Source organism: Mirounga angustirostris, unplaced genomic scaffold (genome assembly GCF_029215605.1).
Source record: "Mirounga angustirostris isolate CCGP_5_RB_7025 unplaced genomic scaffold, mMirAng1.0.hap1 SCAF_8, whole genome shotgun sequence".
Lineage (NCBI taxonomy): Eukaryota > Metazoa > Chordata > Mammalia > Carnivora > Phocidae > Mirounga > Mirounga angustirostris.
The window spans coordinates 3,561,065-3,580,852 of record NW_026991716.1 but is presented as its reverse complement, the minus strand read 5'-3'; the positions used below and the strand labels follow the sequence as shown (position 1 = coordinate 3,580,852).

The window sequence follows — 19,788 nt, the reverse complement described above, 5'->3', positions numbered from 1 at the left end:
AGGAAGTTAGATGAAGTTACAAGGCACCCCAAAGTAGCAGAGGCTTGTCCACAGGCTCCCTGGCTGGGGGGAAGAAAAGAAAGTCTCTGAAATGTAACCTAAGACTAGATTTTTCTTAAGGTAACTTCAGAACACAACTACACAGAGAAGTTGTACCTTCAGAAGGTTGTCCTCATTTCCAATGTGCCTGTTCAAGGATGCCTTAAAAAAACTTGTCTAAATTTCTATAATTATTTGGTCTGTTTTCTTCTGAGAACGAAATTGCTTCAGCTCACAGGGATTTAATGTGGGACTCAGTAATAACTTCGCAACATGATAACTACTCCGCTTGTAAATTAAATTAATGAGGGATAAATGTTGTGGATTATTTAGGAGTTTAAGCCCCGCTTGTCTTCCTGTGCATGTAATATGGAGAGACTCTTGCGTGTTGTCTTTATTTTATTTAATGTGGATATTTTGCATCCGTTCTGAGTAGAGACGAAGGGGCAGAAAAAGAATGGGCTGGTTGGTACAGAGTTCTGCCAGATTATTTGTTACCTAATGGCACTTGTTTTATCTTCCATGAAGGATACAGTATGTAAGAAGGATAGTATCTTTGTTGCTATTTATTTCTCACTTAAAAAATGAAACTTAGTCTGTGAATATTTAAATAATACTAACAAGTATAAAAGGAAGGAAGGTAAAAAATCACTTGAAATCTCAGAGATAGCATCATTCTTAATATTTTAGTGAATTTCCAAACGTTCTGTGTCTACACACGCAATTGTACATATATATGTGGTTATACTGTAATAGTTTTTTTTTTTTTTTTAAAGATTTTATTTATTTATTTGAGAGAGAGAGAATGAGAGACAGAGAGCACGAGAGGGAAGAGGGTTAGAGGGAGAAGCAGACCCCCCGCTGAGCAGGGAGCCCGATGCGGGACTCGATCCCGGGACTCCAGGATCATGACCTGAGCCGAAGGCAGTTGCTCAACCAACTGAGCCACCCAGGCGCCCTATACTGTAATAGTTTTTATATTCGGTACAATGGCATGAATACAAGATACGTGAATAATCATCATTTCATACAGTAGTTCACTATATGGATCTACCAGTGTATTTGGGAACCTCTGCCCACCTGTGTGTGTCTCTCCTTTGCTTTCACGCAGAACGCTTTGCCTCTGACACTTCTGGTCACCAGATATGTGGGAGTCCCGTGTCCTCCCCCGTCCCTGAGCAATTCTCTGGGACACCGGCTGGGTGTCTGACAACTTAACTCAGTTCTGACACTCTCTACCTGGAGAAGGTTCAGACCTCCCAGGTTGAGAGTTCAGTCTCACAAGCCTGCCCCCCACCCCTACTTCTGATGCCAAGGGCAAGTCTAGGTTGCCACCTGTGTTTCTGACTGATTGGCTGTGTAATTAATTGCCCGCGACACCCTGCCCAGGTGCGATGGATTAGCTAGAGCGGCTCACAGAACTCAAGGAAACCCGTTTACCACTTTGTGAAAGGATGTGATAAAGGGTACAGATGAACACCCCAAGGGAAGATGTGTACAGGGCAAGGTCTTTGGGGGGGGCGCACAGAGCTTCCTGTCCTGGAACGCCCCTCCCCGCACACCTCCACGTCTTCGCCAGTCTGGAAGCTTCATGTAGTCATGACTGATCATTAGCTCCATCTTCAGCCCTTCTTCCTTCTCAAGACAATGGGGAGCAGGGCTGAAAATCCCGAAAATTCAGACCTTCTGATTGTGATTTGGTCTCTCGGTGACCAGCCACCAACCCAGAACCATTCAGAAGCCCACCCAGCGTCACCTCATTAGAACAAAAGACACTCCTAGCACCCAGGATATTACAGGGGTTTTAGGAGCCTTAGGTGAGGAATCAGGGTCACAGGCGAAATTTTAGAACAAAAGATGCTTCTAGTGTTTTCTCTCAATTAGGAAATTACAAGGGTTTCAGGAGCTCTGTGCCAGGAACTGGGGCCAGAGAGCAATATACGTATTTTCTGTTACCTCACAGCCGGCATTATTTATGGTCTAATTTCTGATTAATCCAGGTAGGGTAAATGCCTGTGACTGGCCCATTTCTATGTCAGACGGTCCGTTTCATACTTTCATCTACATTTGCAGACTGTTTAGTGTGGACAGTTGTTCATGCTGCACACCACCATCACCAGTATTCATGTATTCATCTGTTCATGTTTGTCAGGATAGAGGATTAGAAAAATCTCATTTGGTCTTTCGGTGGTTGTTTTTTTAAATAGCCTGTATAGCTCAAGTAATTTTGTTATCCACTTGACTTATTTCTTCCTTTTGAAATTATATATTTGTATCTATCGTCTAATTTTTTTCCTTTAAAGTCTCTGGAGAGCTCCTTCCGTACTGAGAATTGGTTGGTGTTGAAATCAGCGTGAAACATCTGGGCTGAAGCCTTTATCTGTTGGTGGAAGGCTCCAGGGCTCTTCCCGCTCAGTCGTGGAGGCCCGGACAGAAAAAGGGGCCAGAAACTCAGAGTAGTTTGGAGTGCTGAGCCCCCCAACATGGAGAGCAGCTGTTTTGGAGAATCCCACAGTCCTGTGGTGGACTTTATGGGAATGAGAAATAAAACTTTTGTTAAACCAAAAAAAAAAAAAAAACCAACCCCAAAATCAGGGTGGAACATTGCGTCAGGAACATCCCTGCCGAACAGCTTCTGACTGTTTGTCTCAGCTGTGGGCACGTCATCCCACGTACTTTTGCTCCGTTTCCTTCTCCGCACACCGAGGGGTTGGAATTGACTTGCCACTCATTCTTGGGAGGGAATAGAGGGCAGAGATCTGAAGCAAAAGGCTTTTGAATTTTTCAAAGCCTGCAATGATGTCCGTCTATTTAGGACCCAAAATATTTTTCTGTAAATAGACATTCCCCACATTTTTTGATGCCTGTCTGGCCCCTTGTCAGTATGAGCGGTGTTCTCTGTTACTGTTTCCTAATTTGCAAGTGTCAGAGCCTGTTTCTCTCTGTTCTCATGTCTCGGAGGTCCCAGGCTCCTCCGTGGCCCGTTTTTGTATTCCACACTCACTTGTTTTCTTTGCTCTCAGTCCTTTTTAGTTCCAAGTTCCCTTCCCTTTGGGAATGTCTGGCATGAATCGTAGCAAATCTTCAATCACAACTTCTTAATTAAATGTTACTCATTAATTTCCTTTTAAGGGGTACAATAGACTACTTTCAATAGACTGTAGGCAGCTCACGTCTCTGTTTCCTTCCAATTTACTAACAAGTGGACATCATTTTACTATTTTAAAAAAATCCCCATTTGTCTATTTTTTAAGATTTTATTTATTTTTTTTGAGAGAGAGCAGGGGGAGGAGCAGAGAGAGAGGGACAAGCGACCCTGCGCTGAGCAAGGAGCCCGAGGTGGGGCTTGATCTCACGACCCTGAGATCATGAACCAAGCCAAAATCAAGAGTCAGACACTCAACTGACTGAGCCACCCAGGCGCCCCGCCCGCTTGTCTATTTATATAGCCTTTCAAGATCTTGATTTTCTTAAAATTATGTAGGAAAAAAAATTTTTTTTTTTTTCCTAAAGATTTTATTTATTTGACAGAGAGACACAGCGAGAGAGGGAACACAAGCAGGGGGAGAGGGAGAGGGAGAAGCAGGCTTCCCGCGGAGCTGGGAGCCCGATGCGGGGCTCGATCCCAGGACCCTGGGATCATGACCTGAGCCGAAGGCAGGCGCTCAACGACTGAGCCACCCAGGCGCCCCAGAAAAAAATTTTTATTAGAATCCATATTGACTTTCTCACTAAACTACAGTGGTCCTTATTTACTTCACTACTAGTATCCATTTTAGCTAAAAAAAAAAAAAGCCCTTTCTCTATTTTCCACATTCTTTAAAATTAATGTGTTGCACTAGCAAAAGCTAATGTGGGTGGATTATTTTGTAAAAATAAGATTTTATTACAGTGAATTTTTAAAAAACCGGACAAGTAGGCCTGGGGTTGTGTCCTGAGCTTGCTACGAATCAACTTCTTCTAAGCCACTCAGCTAAATATCCCCTGTGTCTAAGCATTGTCCTGCATGAAGGTCAGTGGTAGACATTTTGAATATTGGGTAATAATAAGTTAAAATAGCTCTCTGAGCCATCTTGCAGAAATATCCTTTCAGAAAAGCAATAGAAATGGCCAGGTGAGCCAGCCTTCTCAGCAGACTATCTGGAGGAGAAGAAAGCAATTAAGTTTGGAGAAATTCCTTCTTTGAAAAGAGGTGATATTTTCTCTGGACCAGCCTGTTTTAGGTGTTTTTATTTTTTATTTTTTTTTAAAGATTTTATTTATTTATTTGACAGAGACAGAGACAGCGAGAGCAGGAACACAAGCAGGGAGAGTGGGAGAGGGAGAAGCAGGCTTCCCGCTGAGCCGGGAGCCCGATGTGGGACTCGATCCCAGGACCCTGGGATCATGACCTGAGCCGAAGGCAGACGCTTAACCAACTGAACCACCCAGGCGCCCTGTTTTAGGTGTTTTTAAAAGACAACTCTCTTCCTGTTTTCCCTGTTTTTTGATCCTAACGTTTATTCCTGGAGTAATAGTAGATGAATAAGTGGTTTTGAATGTTTTAACATAAAAGAAACTTTCATTTTTCCCTTTTGGACTTAAATTTTAGAGTGCTTGTTTTGGCCTTGGAAATTCATGATTTCACTCAGGCCATACTCTGTGAAATACTTCACTGGTAAATTTCAGACTTACTAAGGAAATGAGGCCTGAGGGGTGTTGACGGCATTTTAGCAGGTATTCACTCAGTTTGGCTAAAAGAGTTCTCTGAGTTTTCTTATTTCCCTATACTTACTTTTTAAAGCAAAAGAAAGATTTCAGTGCACTTTAGTGTAGAGGTTGTATTTGCTTATGGTGAATTACAGCAAGTTATTGGCTCACTGCAAGATACGGGACTGTAGCCGCCACGTTAAGGATATTCATCCAATTTACAAATATTATGTAGGTTTTCTGAGTATTGTTAGTTTTATTTTTACAATTAGGAAATATAGACCCTTATAACTACATTGGGGAGATACATGCAAAGTGAAATCTGATGATCACATTTCAAGTGCAGGGCCTGCTCAATTCACATTGTCTGAGGGTAGTATAACATAGACTAACAAAATGAAGACTGTGTAAGAAAAGTTAAGAAACATGGTTAGAGTGAGAAAGTTTACCATAAACCTAACTTAGATTTCCAGAAGGAAAGCAAGAACAGCAAAAGGTAACAGTTTGAAGAGATGGTGGCTGAGAATTTCAGGCATTGATGAAGGATCAGAATCTTTTGATTCAGGAAGTCCAGTGAAACCCATGCCAGATAGATAAAAGCAAATCCATGTCTAGAATCACATAATGAAAAATGAAAAGCACTGAGAACAAAGAGAACATATTGCAAGGAGCCAGAGGGATAGAAAAGCCATATTACTTAAAAAAGACCAATATGAAGACCAACAAGACAGTTCCCAAATCAACAGTGGGTGGAAGCCAAAGACAATGAAAACAATATCTTCATGCTTCCGAGAGAATATATAGTGTAAACCAAGAATGATATATGCAATAAAACCTAATTTTTAAGAATAAGTATGAAATGAAAACATTTCCATCCAAACAAAAACTGAGATGTTTACTCTAACTAGACTATACTAAATAAACACCTAAAGGATATACTTTGGGGGCAACTGGGTGACCAGTCAGGTAAGCATCTGATTCTTGATTTCAGCTCAGGTAGTGATCTCAGGGTCGTGAGATCGAGCCCCACGTTGGGATACACACTCAGAGGAGAGTCTGAGGATTCTCTCCCTCTGCCCCTTTTCCCCTTTCTCTCACTCTCTCTCTCTAAAATAAATAAATCTTTTTTAAAAAAGATATACTTTGGGACAAAGGAAAAATTACCAAAGAAAGAGGATCTGAGATGCAAGAAAGAATAACAAGCAGGGAAAATGCCAAATTTGGGTAAAGAGAAACGCTGACTATAATCAACAGTGTTAATGCCCTGTTTGTGCTATAAAATTAAGAAGAAATAAAATACTAGAAGTGAGTAAGTCAATAAGGAATGAGGAAAAACAGTCTAAGGTCCTAGGCATATTCTAGAAAAGATTTAAGACATCTGCATTAGACCTGCATTGTCCAGTGTATCCTCTGTTAGCCACTTGTGGTCATTTAAATTTTAATTAACATCAAATTTTAAAAACTTACAACTCAGTTTCTCAGTTGCACTGGCCATGTTTGAAGTGCTCGATAGCTATGTGTGACTGGTGGCTCCCTTATCGGTCAGCACTGATCAGCTCAGGAAGTTCTGTTGGATGGTGCTGCTTTAGACAGGAAGTAGAGTATCCATGTTAAAGTATCTTGTGTAACCACTGAAACAGAGGCACTAAACTGGGGGTTATATTGCACGCCTAGAGGAGTATCAGGAAGTATTGAGATTATTTTGGTTTGTCATAGCCAAACCTAACCATCCTGCAATACAAGGTTCAGTTCCCCACCAGAGGAATGCTCTTGTCCAGATCTAGTGATAGAATAGAAGAGGCATCAGTGGGAATAAAACAGATCATTGAATGAGCCAATTTACCAGAAATACATAATTTCAACGTGTATGTGTCTAATCCTACGACTCCATGTATATTAGAATAAGTGGACACAATTACAAAGAGAAATTGACAAATTCACTATTATGGTAGAAATCTTTGAAAATGACTACCAGTAATTGGTCAAGTAAATTTAAATAAAGTAATGATAGAGAATATTGGACGACATGAACAAATGGAAAGCTATCCCATGCTCATGGATTGGAAGAACCAATATTGTTAAAATATCCGTACTACCCAAAGCAATTTACAGATTTACTGCAATCCCCATAAAAATTCCAACACCAGTTTTCACAGAACTAGAACAAATAATCCTAAAATTTGCATGGAACCGCAAAACATCCCAGATAGCCAAAATGGTCTTCAGAAAGAAGAACAAAGCTAGAGATATTACAATCTCAGATTCAAGATGTACTACAAATCTGTAGTGATCAAAACAGAATGGTACTGGCACAAAAATAGACACATAGATCAATGGAATAGGATAGAGTCCAGAAATAAACCCACACTTTTATGGTCAGTCTATGACAAAGGAGGCAAGAATATACAATAGGGAAAAGACAGTCTCTTCAACAAATAGTGCTGAGAAAACTGGAGAGCTACATGCAGAAGAATGAAACGGGACCATTTTCTTACACCACACACAAAAATTAACTCAAAATGGATTAAAGGCCTACATGTGAGACCTGAAACCATAAAACTCCTACAAGAAAGCTTAGGCAGTAATTTCCCTGATCAGCCATAGAAACATTTTTCTAGATATGTCTCCTCAGGCAAGAGAAACAAAAGCAAAATTAAACTTTTGGGATTACACCAGAATAAAAAGCTTTTGCACAGCAAAGGAAACCCACCAACAAAACAAAAAGACAACTTACTGAATAGGAAAAGATATTTGCAAAAGATGTGTCTGATAAGGAGTTAATATCCAAAATATGTAAAGAACTTCTACAAGTCAATGCCAAAAAAACAATCTGATTAAAATGGGTAGGGCACCTGAATAGACATTTTTTCCAAGAAGACAGGCAGATGGCCAACAGACACATGAAAAGATGCTGGGAAATGCAAATCAAACCCACAGTGCAAATCAAAACTTACACCTGACACAGTGGCTAAAATCAAAAAGACAAGAAGTAAGTATGAGTGAGGATGTGGAGAAAAAGCAACCCTCGTGCACTGTTGGTAGGAATACAAACGGGTGCAGCCGCTATGGAAAACAGTATGGAGAGTCCTCAAAAATAGAATTACTCTATGAGCCAGTAATTCCACTACTGGGTATTTACCCAAAGAAAACAAAAACACTAATTCAAAAAGATACATGCACCCCTATGTTTATTGCAGCTTTATTTACAATAGGCAAGATATGGAAGCAACCCAAGTGTCCATCAGTAGATGAATGGATAAAGAAGTGGTATACACACACACACACACACACACACACACACACTGGAATATTCCTCAGCCATAAAAAAGAGTAAGATCCTGCCATTTCCAACAACAGGGATGGACCTAGAGGGTATAATGCTAAGTGAAATAAGTCAATCAGAAAAATACAAATACCACATGATTTAACTCATATTTAGAATTTAAGAAACAAATTAAAAAAAAAAAGTGAACAGATAAACAGACCCTTAAATATAGAGAACAAACTGGTGGTCACCAGAGGAGAGGTGGGTTGGGGGGAAGGGTGAAACAGGTAACTCCACACTTATCTTGATGAGCACTGAGAAATGTATAGAATTGTTGAATCATTATATTATACACCTGAAACTAATATAATACTATTTGTTAATTATACTTCAATAGAAAAGAATAAAGAGAATAATAAGAATATATTAAAGAAATGAACATTTCAGATTAAGTACTAAAAGAAGGAGAATATTGGAACAACAGAATTTTCAGTTCTGATCAAGTGGACCAGAATAATATTAATTCTTTTAAGGATACCTGGAATATTTATGAAAAATGCCAAGGAGGTCATAATGAACATTGGAAAAATATTTAAAAACCATATTCTCTGGTCCCATTTCAAACAAATTAAAACTTAGTAGCAAAAGAAAATTTAGGCAAAAATCCAATTGCTTACAAATTTTAAAATACTTTTATTTATTTAGTTAGTTATTTGAGAGAGAGAGCACATGCACACGAGCAGGAGGGGGCAGAGGGAGAGGGATAGAACCCTAAGCAGGCTCCACACTCAGCGAAGGGCCTGACATGGGGCTCAATCCCATGACCCTGAGATCATGACCTGAGGGGAAATCAAGAGTCGGACACCCACCAACTGAGTCAACCAGGCTCCCCTAAAAATTACTTATAACTCAAAGGTCAAAGGGGAAAGCATAATTTAAATAAGGGGGTATTCAGAATTAAATGATAATCTTAATAGTAATAGTAGAACCTCTGAACTTCAGCTAAACTAGTACTTAGAGTGAAATATATGGTCTTAAATGCCAATATCAGAAGTAAGGAAAGGATGGAAATTAATGAGCTAAAACCAATAATTTAAAATTAGGAGGGAAGAGTCTTGATGCCTACAACTTGCTTTCAAATGATCCAGAGAAAGAGGAAAACAAATGTTGCTAATTATTAGCAATTGCTAAGTTTTTTTTTTTTTTTAAGATTTTGTTTATTTATTTGACAAAGAGAGAGACAGTGAGAATGGGAACACAAGCAGGAAGAGTGGGAAAAGGAGAAGCAGGCTTCCTGCTGAGCAGAGAGCCCGATGTAGGGCTCGATCCCCAGACCCTGGGATCATGACCTGAGCTGAAGGCAGACACTTAACGACTGAGCCACCCAGGCGCCCCAGCAATCGCTAAGTTTTAGGAAGAGGATATGGATATTATCTCATTCTTTCAACTTTTCTGTAGGTCTGGAATTTTTTTAAAATAAATTGGGGGAAAAGATAAAAACATTTTCTTTAAAATAAAGAGTAAAGCAAAGATGTCTGTTACCACCATTTCTATTCATTCTATTAAAGATCTTAGCCAGTGCAATATCACAAGCAAAAGAAATGAGAATTGTAAGGATTAAGAAGGAAGGAAAATTATTCTGATTTACACATTTTATGATTTTATGATGGTCCACATAGAAACCCCAAAAGATTCTGCAGGTACATTATTAGGATTAGTACTATAAAGTTGCTGGAGAAAGACCAAAATGTAAAAACGGATTGCATTTCTATATATCAGCAGCAATTAGTTCAAACATATCATTAGAAATAATTAACCATTTAAAATAGCAACAGAAAAATCTAAGGTACCTAAGAATAAATTTAAAAAAAGATGTTTAACACCTCAGTGATGAAAAATTATAAAAACTTGACTGAAGGTCTTTAAAGAAAGTCTAAAAGTAAACTACGTGTCAGGTTTATGGATAGAAGAGACGGTATCACAGGATGTCAGTTTTTCCCAAACTCATCTATTATTGGATACAATTCAGTAAAAACTCCAACAGGTTTTTAACAGAAATTGACAAAGCTAATTCTGAATATATGGGAAATCAGTGCTCAAAAATAGCTCAGACACTTATGAAGAAAAACAAGATGGTTGGTAGTCTTGCCCTGGCATATATTAAGGCATATCATAATTAGGATAGAATGCAGAGGTAGACAAATCAGTGTAACAGAGAGACTAGTAGAGAAACGATGGATTGTTCAGTACCTGCATTTAGGACAGTATGCAGAGGTAGACAAACCAATGCAACAAAGAGATTAATAGAGAAAAGATGGACTGTTTAGTACCCACATTCAGTGAGTCCCTGGGCTCGTAATACTTTCATATGTTTTTTAGAGATTGTTCCAAGAAGTGTGCTAGGCCCTGGCAATAAAGTATAGGATTTCACAATTGCCATCGTACAAGTTGTATATCTAGAGTTTGGTGCCTCTAGCTCTCCATGAACTTCTAAAATTACATGCAAAATTTTATACTAATTCTTCTGGATGGTGTTCATCAGATTCTCAAAGGGGTTCTTTCACACCCCCAAGTGGTTAAAAGGTGCTACATTCTTGACCATTTTATGACACATTTAATTTCTGAGGCCCCCACCGGATGCTATACGATTACCAAAGAGTGTCATCAAAGCTTGGGGTGTAAAGGGCATAAGGGGAGAAGAGCAAGAAGGTCTCTTCAGACAGGTAACGCTTGAGCTGAGGTGAGTGTGGAGTATAGACCATTTATTCTGGCTACAGAGGGAAAAAGAAGGATTCCAGGCCAGGAGAATGATGTGTGCAAAGCCAGGAGACAGAGCCTGGGCCATCATGTAGGGAACTACAACTGTAATTGAATGGGAATAGTTATAAGGGGAATATAGAAATATGACAAGAAATGAAGCTAGCAAGTTGAGCAGTACTAGATATTTCAGAGATTTCTATTCTTTTTTTTTTTTTTTTTAAGATTTTATTTATTTATTTGACAGAGAGAGAGACAGCGAAGAGGGAACACAAGCAGGGGGAGTGGGAGAGGGAGAAGCAGGCTTCCCGCCGAGCAGGGAGCTGGATGTGGGGCTCGAACCCAGGACCCCGGGATCATGACCTGAGCCGAAGGCAGACGTTTAACGACTGAGCCACCCAGGTGCCCCCAGAGATTTCTATTCTGTGCTAATGAATAATCTTCTGACATATTTCTACTTTTGAGGAAGCATGTAGGAGTAAATTTAACATGTTTTAGAGGTAGATGTGGTGGACGGGGTTGAGGTAAGTCGAGTCTAAGGAGACTCTCAAATTTCTGATCTAGTCTGGTCCCATCACAACAAAACTTTGCAAACATGGTTGATTTTGCTGTTGTAGTTATTGTTTAGTGGAGGGTAAGAGGAGGATGGTGTGTTACAATTCATCTTTCCATGGTAGAAAATGCTTAGACTGCATTTTGTATGTATGGTATGAATTATGTAGGTGGTTGTAGATAAACATTTGATTAAGAATCGTTGGAATGTAGGTAGTAGTTTGAAGCCGTGGGAAGGATAGATGTTGAAGAATATGGCTTGGTGTGCAGAAGGCCATGATACTTGGAAGGAGATGCTGTTTTAGGATCTGAGCTGGGCTGAACACCAAGAAGTGGTCAGAGGCTCCATTGCAAACCTACCCTGACATTTTTTCTCCCCTTTCTACCAGCCCCATCACCAGAATGTCTACCATGATAGCCTTGGGTACCATTAACCCAAGGGAACAGGGGATGAAAACTGTAGGTTATAAAGAGAAAGGAAAAGGACGTTCCTCTGGACAACAGGCAGGGGCATTGGAAGAGGGTGGCTGGAGTAGGGAACAGAAGATCTGAGTCCCCACCTCACCTGTTCCATTAACCAGCTAAGTGAGCTCAAGCAAGTCACTTCTCTTCTCCAAGACCCGATTTCCTTAGCTATACAATGGGTTTGTGAAAACCAGCCTTCACTTACAAGGTTGTTATATGGATCAAAGGCTACCATGGATGATATTCTTTGGTGGAATATAAAGTGCTTTATTGTTATGTTGGTCAGTGGTGGGCTAGAGGGGGGTGGTAGGAGACTCACTACAAAGCCTCTGTTGAATCGAATGCCTAGGGCAGGCTGAAATTCCTTTCTATAGGGTTAAGCCATGCAGTTATCAATTTGTAGAGCAGAAAGAGGCCTGAGAAATGACTTTGTAGCGAGAATGCAGAGATCTGCAAAGTTATTCTGTGATAACATTCCACAGAAATTTATGTCAGGGTCTACACTGGAAGCCAAGCCTCCTCTCTAGGTGTGAGAGTCATTCTAGCCGAATTTGCACTGTCATGCAGAGGAACCTTCCCAAAAGTCACAAACATATTGATGAACTTAACAGAATCCAAATAGCATGTTGATACCTGAGGTTTTTCTGATCAGGAGTGCTGGGCGCTGCACAGTCTGGACCAGAGTGTGTTTGTTCTAATGCCAAAGAGGAAAATAATTTGTCTTAACTGACTTACTTGCATTGCTTGCAGCTTTCTTGGAATTACGTGAGAAATCAGTAATTAGCGTTATAGTAGGGACAGGGCGCTGTCAAAATATGAGTTTCTTTTGGAAACGTCCCAGGTGGTTGCCTCCCCGTCCCCGGTTTTCCACGAGATCTTTATAAACATCCTGCTGTGCTCTACTGCTCATCCCGCAGCAGAATGAGGGGTGTTACGTGTGGGATGGGCCTGTACTTGAGTGTGGGATGTGAGTGCGGGAGCGGATGGGGGGGGGGGAGGAGGACCCGTAGGTGAGTGCGGGAGCAGACGGGGGGGGGGGGGGCTATAGGTGAGTGCGGGAGCGGACTGGGGGGGGGGCCTGTAGGTGAGTGCGGGAGCGGACAGAGCCCTGGACCAGTCTGCCCATAATAGTGCGTCATTCGTCCTCGTTCTCACTGGACTAGTAATGGGATCAAGCTGGCTTTCCCAAACTGAGAGCTTGTTGTTGAAAGTAGCATCTTTGGAAACATTTGTAATATTATCTGTGACAGGCTGAATTTTTATCGTGTACTGGGCGTTATACTGAATGCTTCACACACGTAATGTCATTTTATCTTCAATAATCTTGGGAGGCAAGAACTTTTTTATTTGCCATTTTATATAGGAGGAAAATAAAATCGGGAAATCAGTAACAGCCCAGTGTCCCTGAGCTAGGATTCAAATTTCGGTCTCACGCTGATGCGTATTATGCCTTTTCCACACTTCCCAGCCATGTCTTCCTTCTCCGGCAAATGATTTAACTTCCCCTAGCTCGCATTCTTCAACTTCAAAATGGGGATCACACGAAAAGCACCCCTCTCCCCCATCTTCACAGGTGTCCAAAGGATAAAATGTGCAGAAACATTTGGCAAACTCTAGAGTTTTGATTGTTCTTTGTCAAGTGCCCGGTAAATGTTTTTGTTTGTCATTCATGCTATTTCGTGTTGTAACAATTGTAACTTCACTTAAAACTAAAGCTTTTCTTTTAAAAGCATACATCCGTGGGTTTTTTCAGTATCCATGTTTTGACAGAGCTATTGAAGGGTTCAATTTGGGGTTTCTGTGATTTGCAAAATCACGCAAGAGTTCATGTTCGATATATTTTCTAGGGGTATCTGTCACTTTCTTTTCTAGCAGCAGGGAGAACAGTCTGGTGTGGTAAGTTGGTGTATAAAGGTTTGATACGTGTCTTCTTTCATCTTCCGCCGATCGCCTTGGTATTACGTGCAGCGCGCACACCGTGACCCTTCAGATGCCAGCCCGAAGCTCGGGTGGGTCTGCGGGTGATTTAAAGCGATAACCGGACATCCGCGATCATCCAGCAGGCACAGGTGCCCCCGAAGCGGCTCAGAATCCTTGGTCGTGCCCCGGGACACTCATGTCCCTGTTCTCAGAGGGCTTAGCGTCATGTATAACCAGCTCCCAGCTTTCTGCCCCCCACTCCCACCCTGTGCTGACTGCACTTCTCCCCTCCGCTGTGCCCTGACGCCCCCCCCACCCCACTGTGCCCTGATGGCACCTCTCCCCCCTGCCCCGCTGTGCCCTGACGCCACCTCTCCCCGCCCCCCGCTGTGCCCTGACGTCACCTCTCCCCCCTGCTGTGCCCTGACGTCACCTCTCCCCCCCCCGCTGTGCCCTGATGGCACCGCTCCCCCGCCCCCCCCGTGCCCTGATGTCACCTCTCCCCTCGGCTGTGCCCTGATGTCACCTCTCCCCTCCGCTGTGCCCTGACGTCACCTCTCCCCTCCGCTGTGCCCTGACGTCACCTCTCCCCTCCGCTGTGCCCTGACGTCACCTCTCCCCTCGGCTGTGCCCTGATGTCACCTCTCCCCTCCCCTGTGCCCTGACGTCACTTCTCCCCCGCCCCCGCTGTGCCCTGATGTCACCTCTCCCCTCCGTTGTGCCCTGACGTCACTTCTCCCCCGCCCCCGCTGTGCCCTGATGTCACCTCTCCCCTCCGCTGTGCCCTGACGTCACCTCTCCCGTCCGCTGTGCTGTGTTTCAGGTGTTGCTTGAGTCCATGGTCGATGCCGCCGAGAACCTTTGTCCCAACGTGATGAAGAAAGCCCACATTCGACAAGACTTGATTCATGCCAGCACTGAAAAGATTTCCATCCCGCGTACCTTTGTGAAAAACGTGCTGTTGGAGCAGTCTGGCATTGACATCCTTAACAAGATTAGGTAGGTTTACGACTGTAGTTTGTGTGGCCGCAGTCGAGGCAGCTGGGAGGAGCGTTACTGTCGGCTCCAGCCGCGGAGAAGGCGTAGACACGTCCAGTAGGCTGTCGTGGTGTACTGACCGGGCTGCGCGGAAACGCCTAGGTTTATACATGAACAAAACAGGACGGCCGCGGATACGCCTGCCTTACGGAAGAGCATGCAGCGCTCTGCTCCGTTTAAGTGTTTGATTTTTAATAGGGGGGTACTTGTTGGTAATCCCTTTTTTTCTCCTCCTGAAGCGTATCCTCCACCTTCAAAAATTACTAACTTGAAGTTGGCTGTTCTGAGCAAATGCCCAGCCTAGAGACAAGCAAAGGGGCCCGCTGTGACCTCCCGGCTGGTGCCTCCTGTGTTCTGTGGTGGGTCGGGATGCTGTGTACGTGCTGGTGCTGCTCTCGACTATTGGCTGATTTGTGCTTGGAAAAGGTGGAAAAATACGCCAAGATACAAATATTGAGAAGCCGTGATCACCAAACAAACTTTCCTCTATTTCCACCTAGAAACTCTGGGGTGGTTAGCAGTCTGAATGATATTCCACGAATTCTCCGTGTTTCTCCGCTGGGGAGTCAGCAGACTAGTAACCAAATTCAGAAATATTTTCAAATGTCCCCTTTTAACTGTTTCTGAATCTTGATAAGAAGACTTCGATGTGGGGGGGGGGGGGAACAACCAACAACAAAAACACACAAAAAACAAAACCCCAGCTTTTATCTGAAGAAGTGGGCGTTGTGTTAACAAAGAACAAGTGATGTGTAGCCGAATGAGAACCTATGAGAAAAGTGAGAGTTAAAATAAGCCAAAAATGATATTACAACCTAGATATGGAAGGTAGATCATGGAACTTTGAGGATTGAGGAATTCTGCAGTGATGAGACCATCTTGGGTCTAAGGTGCAGCTGTCCTGTGTGTGTGTTGGGGTTTCTAAAAATAAAACTCTAGGGCGCCTGGGTGGCTCAGTCGTTAAGCGTCTGCCTTCGGCTCAGGTCATGATCCCAGGGTCCTGGGATCGAGTCCCACATCGGGCTCCCTGCTCAGCGGGAAGTCTGCTTCTCTCTCTGCCTCTGCCTCTCTCTCTGTCTCTCATGAATAAATAAATAAAGTCTTTAAAAAAATGAATAAATAAAAGCTAAATGGTAAGACTTGCACAATGAAAGGCCATTTAGAAGATTTACAGGACCCCATAGATCAGTGATTTTACTGACTCAAGCCCTAAGTATGCTTACATAGTTCTGCAACCCGTAGTTTTAGGATTTTTATTGAAGCCCCTGAAGTATTGAGGAGGAAAAAATGCATTGGCCACCATTCTTCTGTCCTAATGGATTGAATTGCCAAGGGATCATATTCTGGTGCCTTCACAAGAGTACCAAATTCTGTCAAATATGGTCACTTCTTTTGAAGATGGGCAAATTCTGAAAAGTGAACAGCAGGCTAGAACTCCTTATATCAGTGAATCACTTCTGTGTTCATTAACTCCTTGCTTTGCTTTTTCTTTTTAAAATGTGTTATTTGGAGCATTGATGGAATGAAAATACAAATGTCCACACTTGTGTCTACATCCAGATACAGCTGTGCCCACGCAGGTTAAGTGGAATTCCTCTAAAAAGTTCATAGTTTGGAAGTTCCATAAGGAAGCGTATCATCCAGTAACAAAATGATAGCACAATCCTGAAACTTTTTTTTTTTTTTTTGGTGCACTTTAAAGGATCTTTTTTGGTCCTACAGTTTGAAACAGATAAACCATCCCTCCCCAACTTGGTGGGGCAGGGGAGAGAGAGAGAAAACGACCGATTCTATAGTTTTATGAAGAAGTAAAATTCCCAAACATGCCTGAAAGAATGAGAGGAAGTGCTTGTCAAAATTAGAATCCCAGTCCCCACCCCCCTTCACCCCCACCCCCAAATCTGGGGTGGGACCCAGTAATCTGTATTTTTATTTTTTTTATTATTATTATTTTTTATTCTTATGTTAATCCCCACACATTACATCATTAGTTTTAGATGCAGTGTTCCATGATTCATTGTTTGTGCATAACACCCTGTGCTCCATGCAGAATATGCCCTCCTCAATACCCACCACCAGGCTAACCCATCCTCCCACCCCCCTCCCCTCTAGAACCCTGTTTGTTTTTCAGAGTCCATCGTCTCTCATGGTTGGTCTCCCCCTCCGATTTCCCCCCTTCATTCTTCCCCTCCTGCTATCTTCTTTTTTTTTCTTTATTTTTTTTATTCTTATGTTAATCCCCATACATTACATCATTAGTTTTAGATGAAGTGTTCCATGATTCATTGTTTGTGCACAACACCCAGTGCTCCATGCAGAATGTGCCCTCCTCAATACCCACCACCAGGCTAACCCATCCTCCCACCCAGTAATCTGTATTTTTAATGAGACCCAGGTGAATCTTATCAGCAGACACCTCTGGGGAAAAATAAAGTAAAGTATTAGATAAGCCCAGTAGCTCCCAAGACCTTGTTTTGGGGACAGGAATTAAAGAAACATCCTTTTATCTTTAGCCTAGGAAAATCTCTAATGTAGACATCAAAGAGTTGGTGCCGCCATTTCTCCCTGCCATCCGAAATCTGCCTTGCCAGAAAAAAATCTCAATGCAAATTACTGCCTTTAGGTTAGAAAGGTTTTTCCCTGTTACCCAAATATACTTTCAACCTTGGTTTTAGGATTAAATATATTTTGGTAACTCCTTTCCCTGCTCTAAAAACTTGAAAATTCTTGACTTCAAAAGTAGACTGAACTTACGAGGCGATATTGGAGCGTGGTTCTCTCTCTCCAGCACATTCACCTTCAACTGTATTGTGCATTTATGTCCGTTTGTACATACGTGCATTTCAGTAGGATTATTCAGACTGAAGACACACGGGTAGAATTTGAATTCTTGGGAATACCAAATAACTAAAATGCAGACTGAAGTACCAGCTATCTGACAGAGACCCTCGTGGCTGACTTGTTTATTAGTGAAAACTCCAAAACTAGTGGGTTACTTTCAGTTGACTGGACACCTTCTTAAGGTCAGGTGAGAGACACCGAAACTGCATGTTTTGGTAACCTCTGTTCATAAAAGGCAAGAGAACAGTGAATTTGTAACAGTTTGAAGTAAGACAGGGAGTACAGCAGAAGCACCTCAATATGGTACCATTGGATTGGTAAAAAGTTTTGTATTTTTTTTTAAGGCGGGGGACATGCATATTAAAGTAATAACCCAAGTTTAACAATCAGACTAGACTTTCTTAATTTACTCCAGCCCAGGTTTGTTTTCCTTTATGTCAGTGGAAGAACTGTTCCTCACCACACGGTACATCTGGTTCCCATTAAGTTTGTCTTTATCCAGACGTTTTTCATTTCTACCACTAAATCTTGAGTTTTGAGATTGCAGAGGCAGGTTGAAATTGGTCAAGCAAGTCTATTATTACCTGTGTGTTTATGGCAGTGTTTAAGGCTTATTTTTGGAAGTCCTTAGCCCTGTTCACACGTTCTTCTGTTCCGTTTTCAAAGACAGAAGTGGAATCACAGTTGACCTTATCAACATGGCATCAGCGATGGGTGATGTTGCACAAATTTAAATGCTACCGTGTCCTTTTGCTTTTCACATAGTGAAGTGAAGCTGACAGTGGCCTCCTTCCTGTCCGATCGGATTGTGGATGAAATCCTGGATGCACTCTCACACTGCCATCATAGACTGGTGAGTGCTGTGCACGTCCGGAGTGGGACTCCCAGTGCGGTCCGCCGTGATGCTGGGCAGGCTCCAGGTTGGGGATGCCGCTTCTTTCCTGCATCTTACTCCTTTGCAGCTTTATGGCCACGATCCTACTTTTCCTCTCCTACATTGCTTCCAGACAATTCTAGAATATGTTAGAATCTCTCCAGAGGGAATGGAAGGGGAACAGGGACGTGATGGTATTGAGAAATTCTGTTGTGCATTTATAACGCAGACCAAAAGTTTTGTTAATAATGCTGAAACCGAGATCTAAAATTAAGGTATTTTAGATTATTTAATTTTTGTGTGCTTATTTTGTTGCTCTTCAACATGATCATGTGGGAATGGACTATTCCTGAAAACACGGGGTGAGGGGAGGGGAATATTTGGAGTCCAAAGAAAAGGCCAGAGTAAAATGGACACATTCTAGGGATCGGTAGCTGCCACGTGCCCAGCCAGGCCTCTTGGATATAACCGAGGTAAAGACACAAATTGTCTTCGTCTAGAGACTGGTTTTATTGAGGTAGAAGACTTTACTTCCAATCTCACTGCATATAAAAAATAGATGAGAAACTTCATGTGTTTTCAACTTCAGGAAGTCCTCTGAGGCACAGATGAAGGTTTCGTTACTCCTTACATCTTGCGTCGCGAACATTTTAGCAATGTGCTGTGGTACGAATCTCTTGAGCAAGTTATGACATTTTCCCCGGAGAAACATTTCAAATTAAGTGCAGGCTGGAGAGAGTGCATTCAGGCTTTATGGCATGGAATTGTCGGTGATGCCAGGGAGCACCTCAGTGGGAAGAACAGTAACCATGGCTTCTCCACGAGGCAGACAACATGAATATTTCAGAAAAATGGGTAGGCTGTCCTCTAAAATTGAAAAGATAGGACAGCAGTCTCTCGCAGCGTCACTGAAAATACTGCCCATGGGCTGGAGCTGGCCCACTCACCACCGGGGACCTGTGCCTGACAAGGTCACCAACCAAGAGGAAACGTGGAGAAATTTCTAGAGCAACTGGAGATGGCCACAATATGCAAACACATGTTATTTCTCTAAAGTTTCATTTTTATTGTACTTTACCAATATACCGGTGTGTGGCAAACTGGAAATATAGAAAACTGGTTCATCACCCCAGAGACTTTAAGAAGCACTAGCTTCTGGTTTGTGGCACAGAAAAGGCCTATGTTAGGGGCACCTGGGTGGCTCAGTCGTTGGGCATCTGCCTTCGGCTCAGGTCATGATCTCAGGGTCCTGGGATCGAGCCCCGCATAGAGCTCCCTGCTCGGCGGGGAGCCTGCTTCTCCCTCTCCCTCTCCCCCTGCTTGTGTTCCCTCTCTCGCTGTGTCTCTC

General features: G+C 42.4%; 1 protein-coding gene across 6 annotated transcripts in view; it reads left to right on the top strand.

Annotated features, from left to right (window-relative positions):
- CARMIL1 (capping protein regulator and myosin 1 linker 1) overlaps nt 1–19,788 on the top strand; it is a 307,660-nt gene that overhangs the window by 225,052 nt on the left and 62,820 nt on the right. For all 6 annotated transcript variants that reach the window (XM_064597073.1, XM_064597072.1, XM_064597074.1 and 3 more), the window contains exons 27-28: nt 14,511–14,686; nt 18,332–18,419. In XM_064597073.1, coding sequence (XP_064453143.1) covers nt 14,511–14,686; nt 18,332–18,419 — 264 coding nt within the window. The remainder of the gene's footprint in view (nt 1–14,510; nt 14,687–18,331; nt 18,420–19,788) is intronic.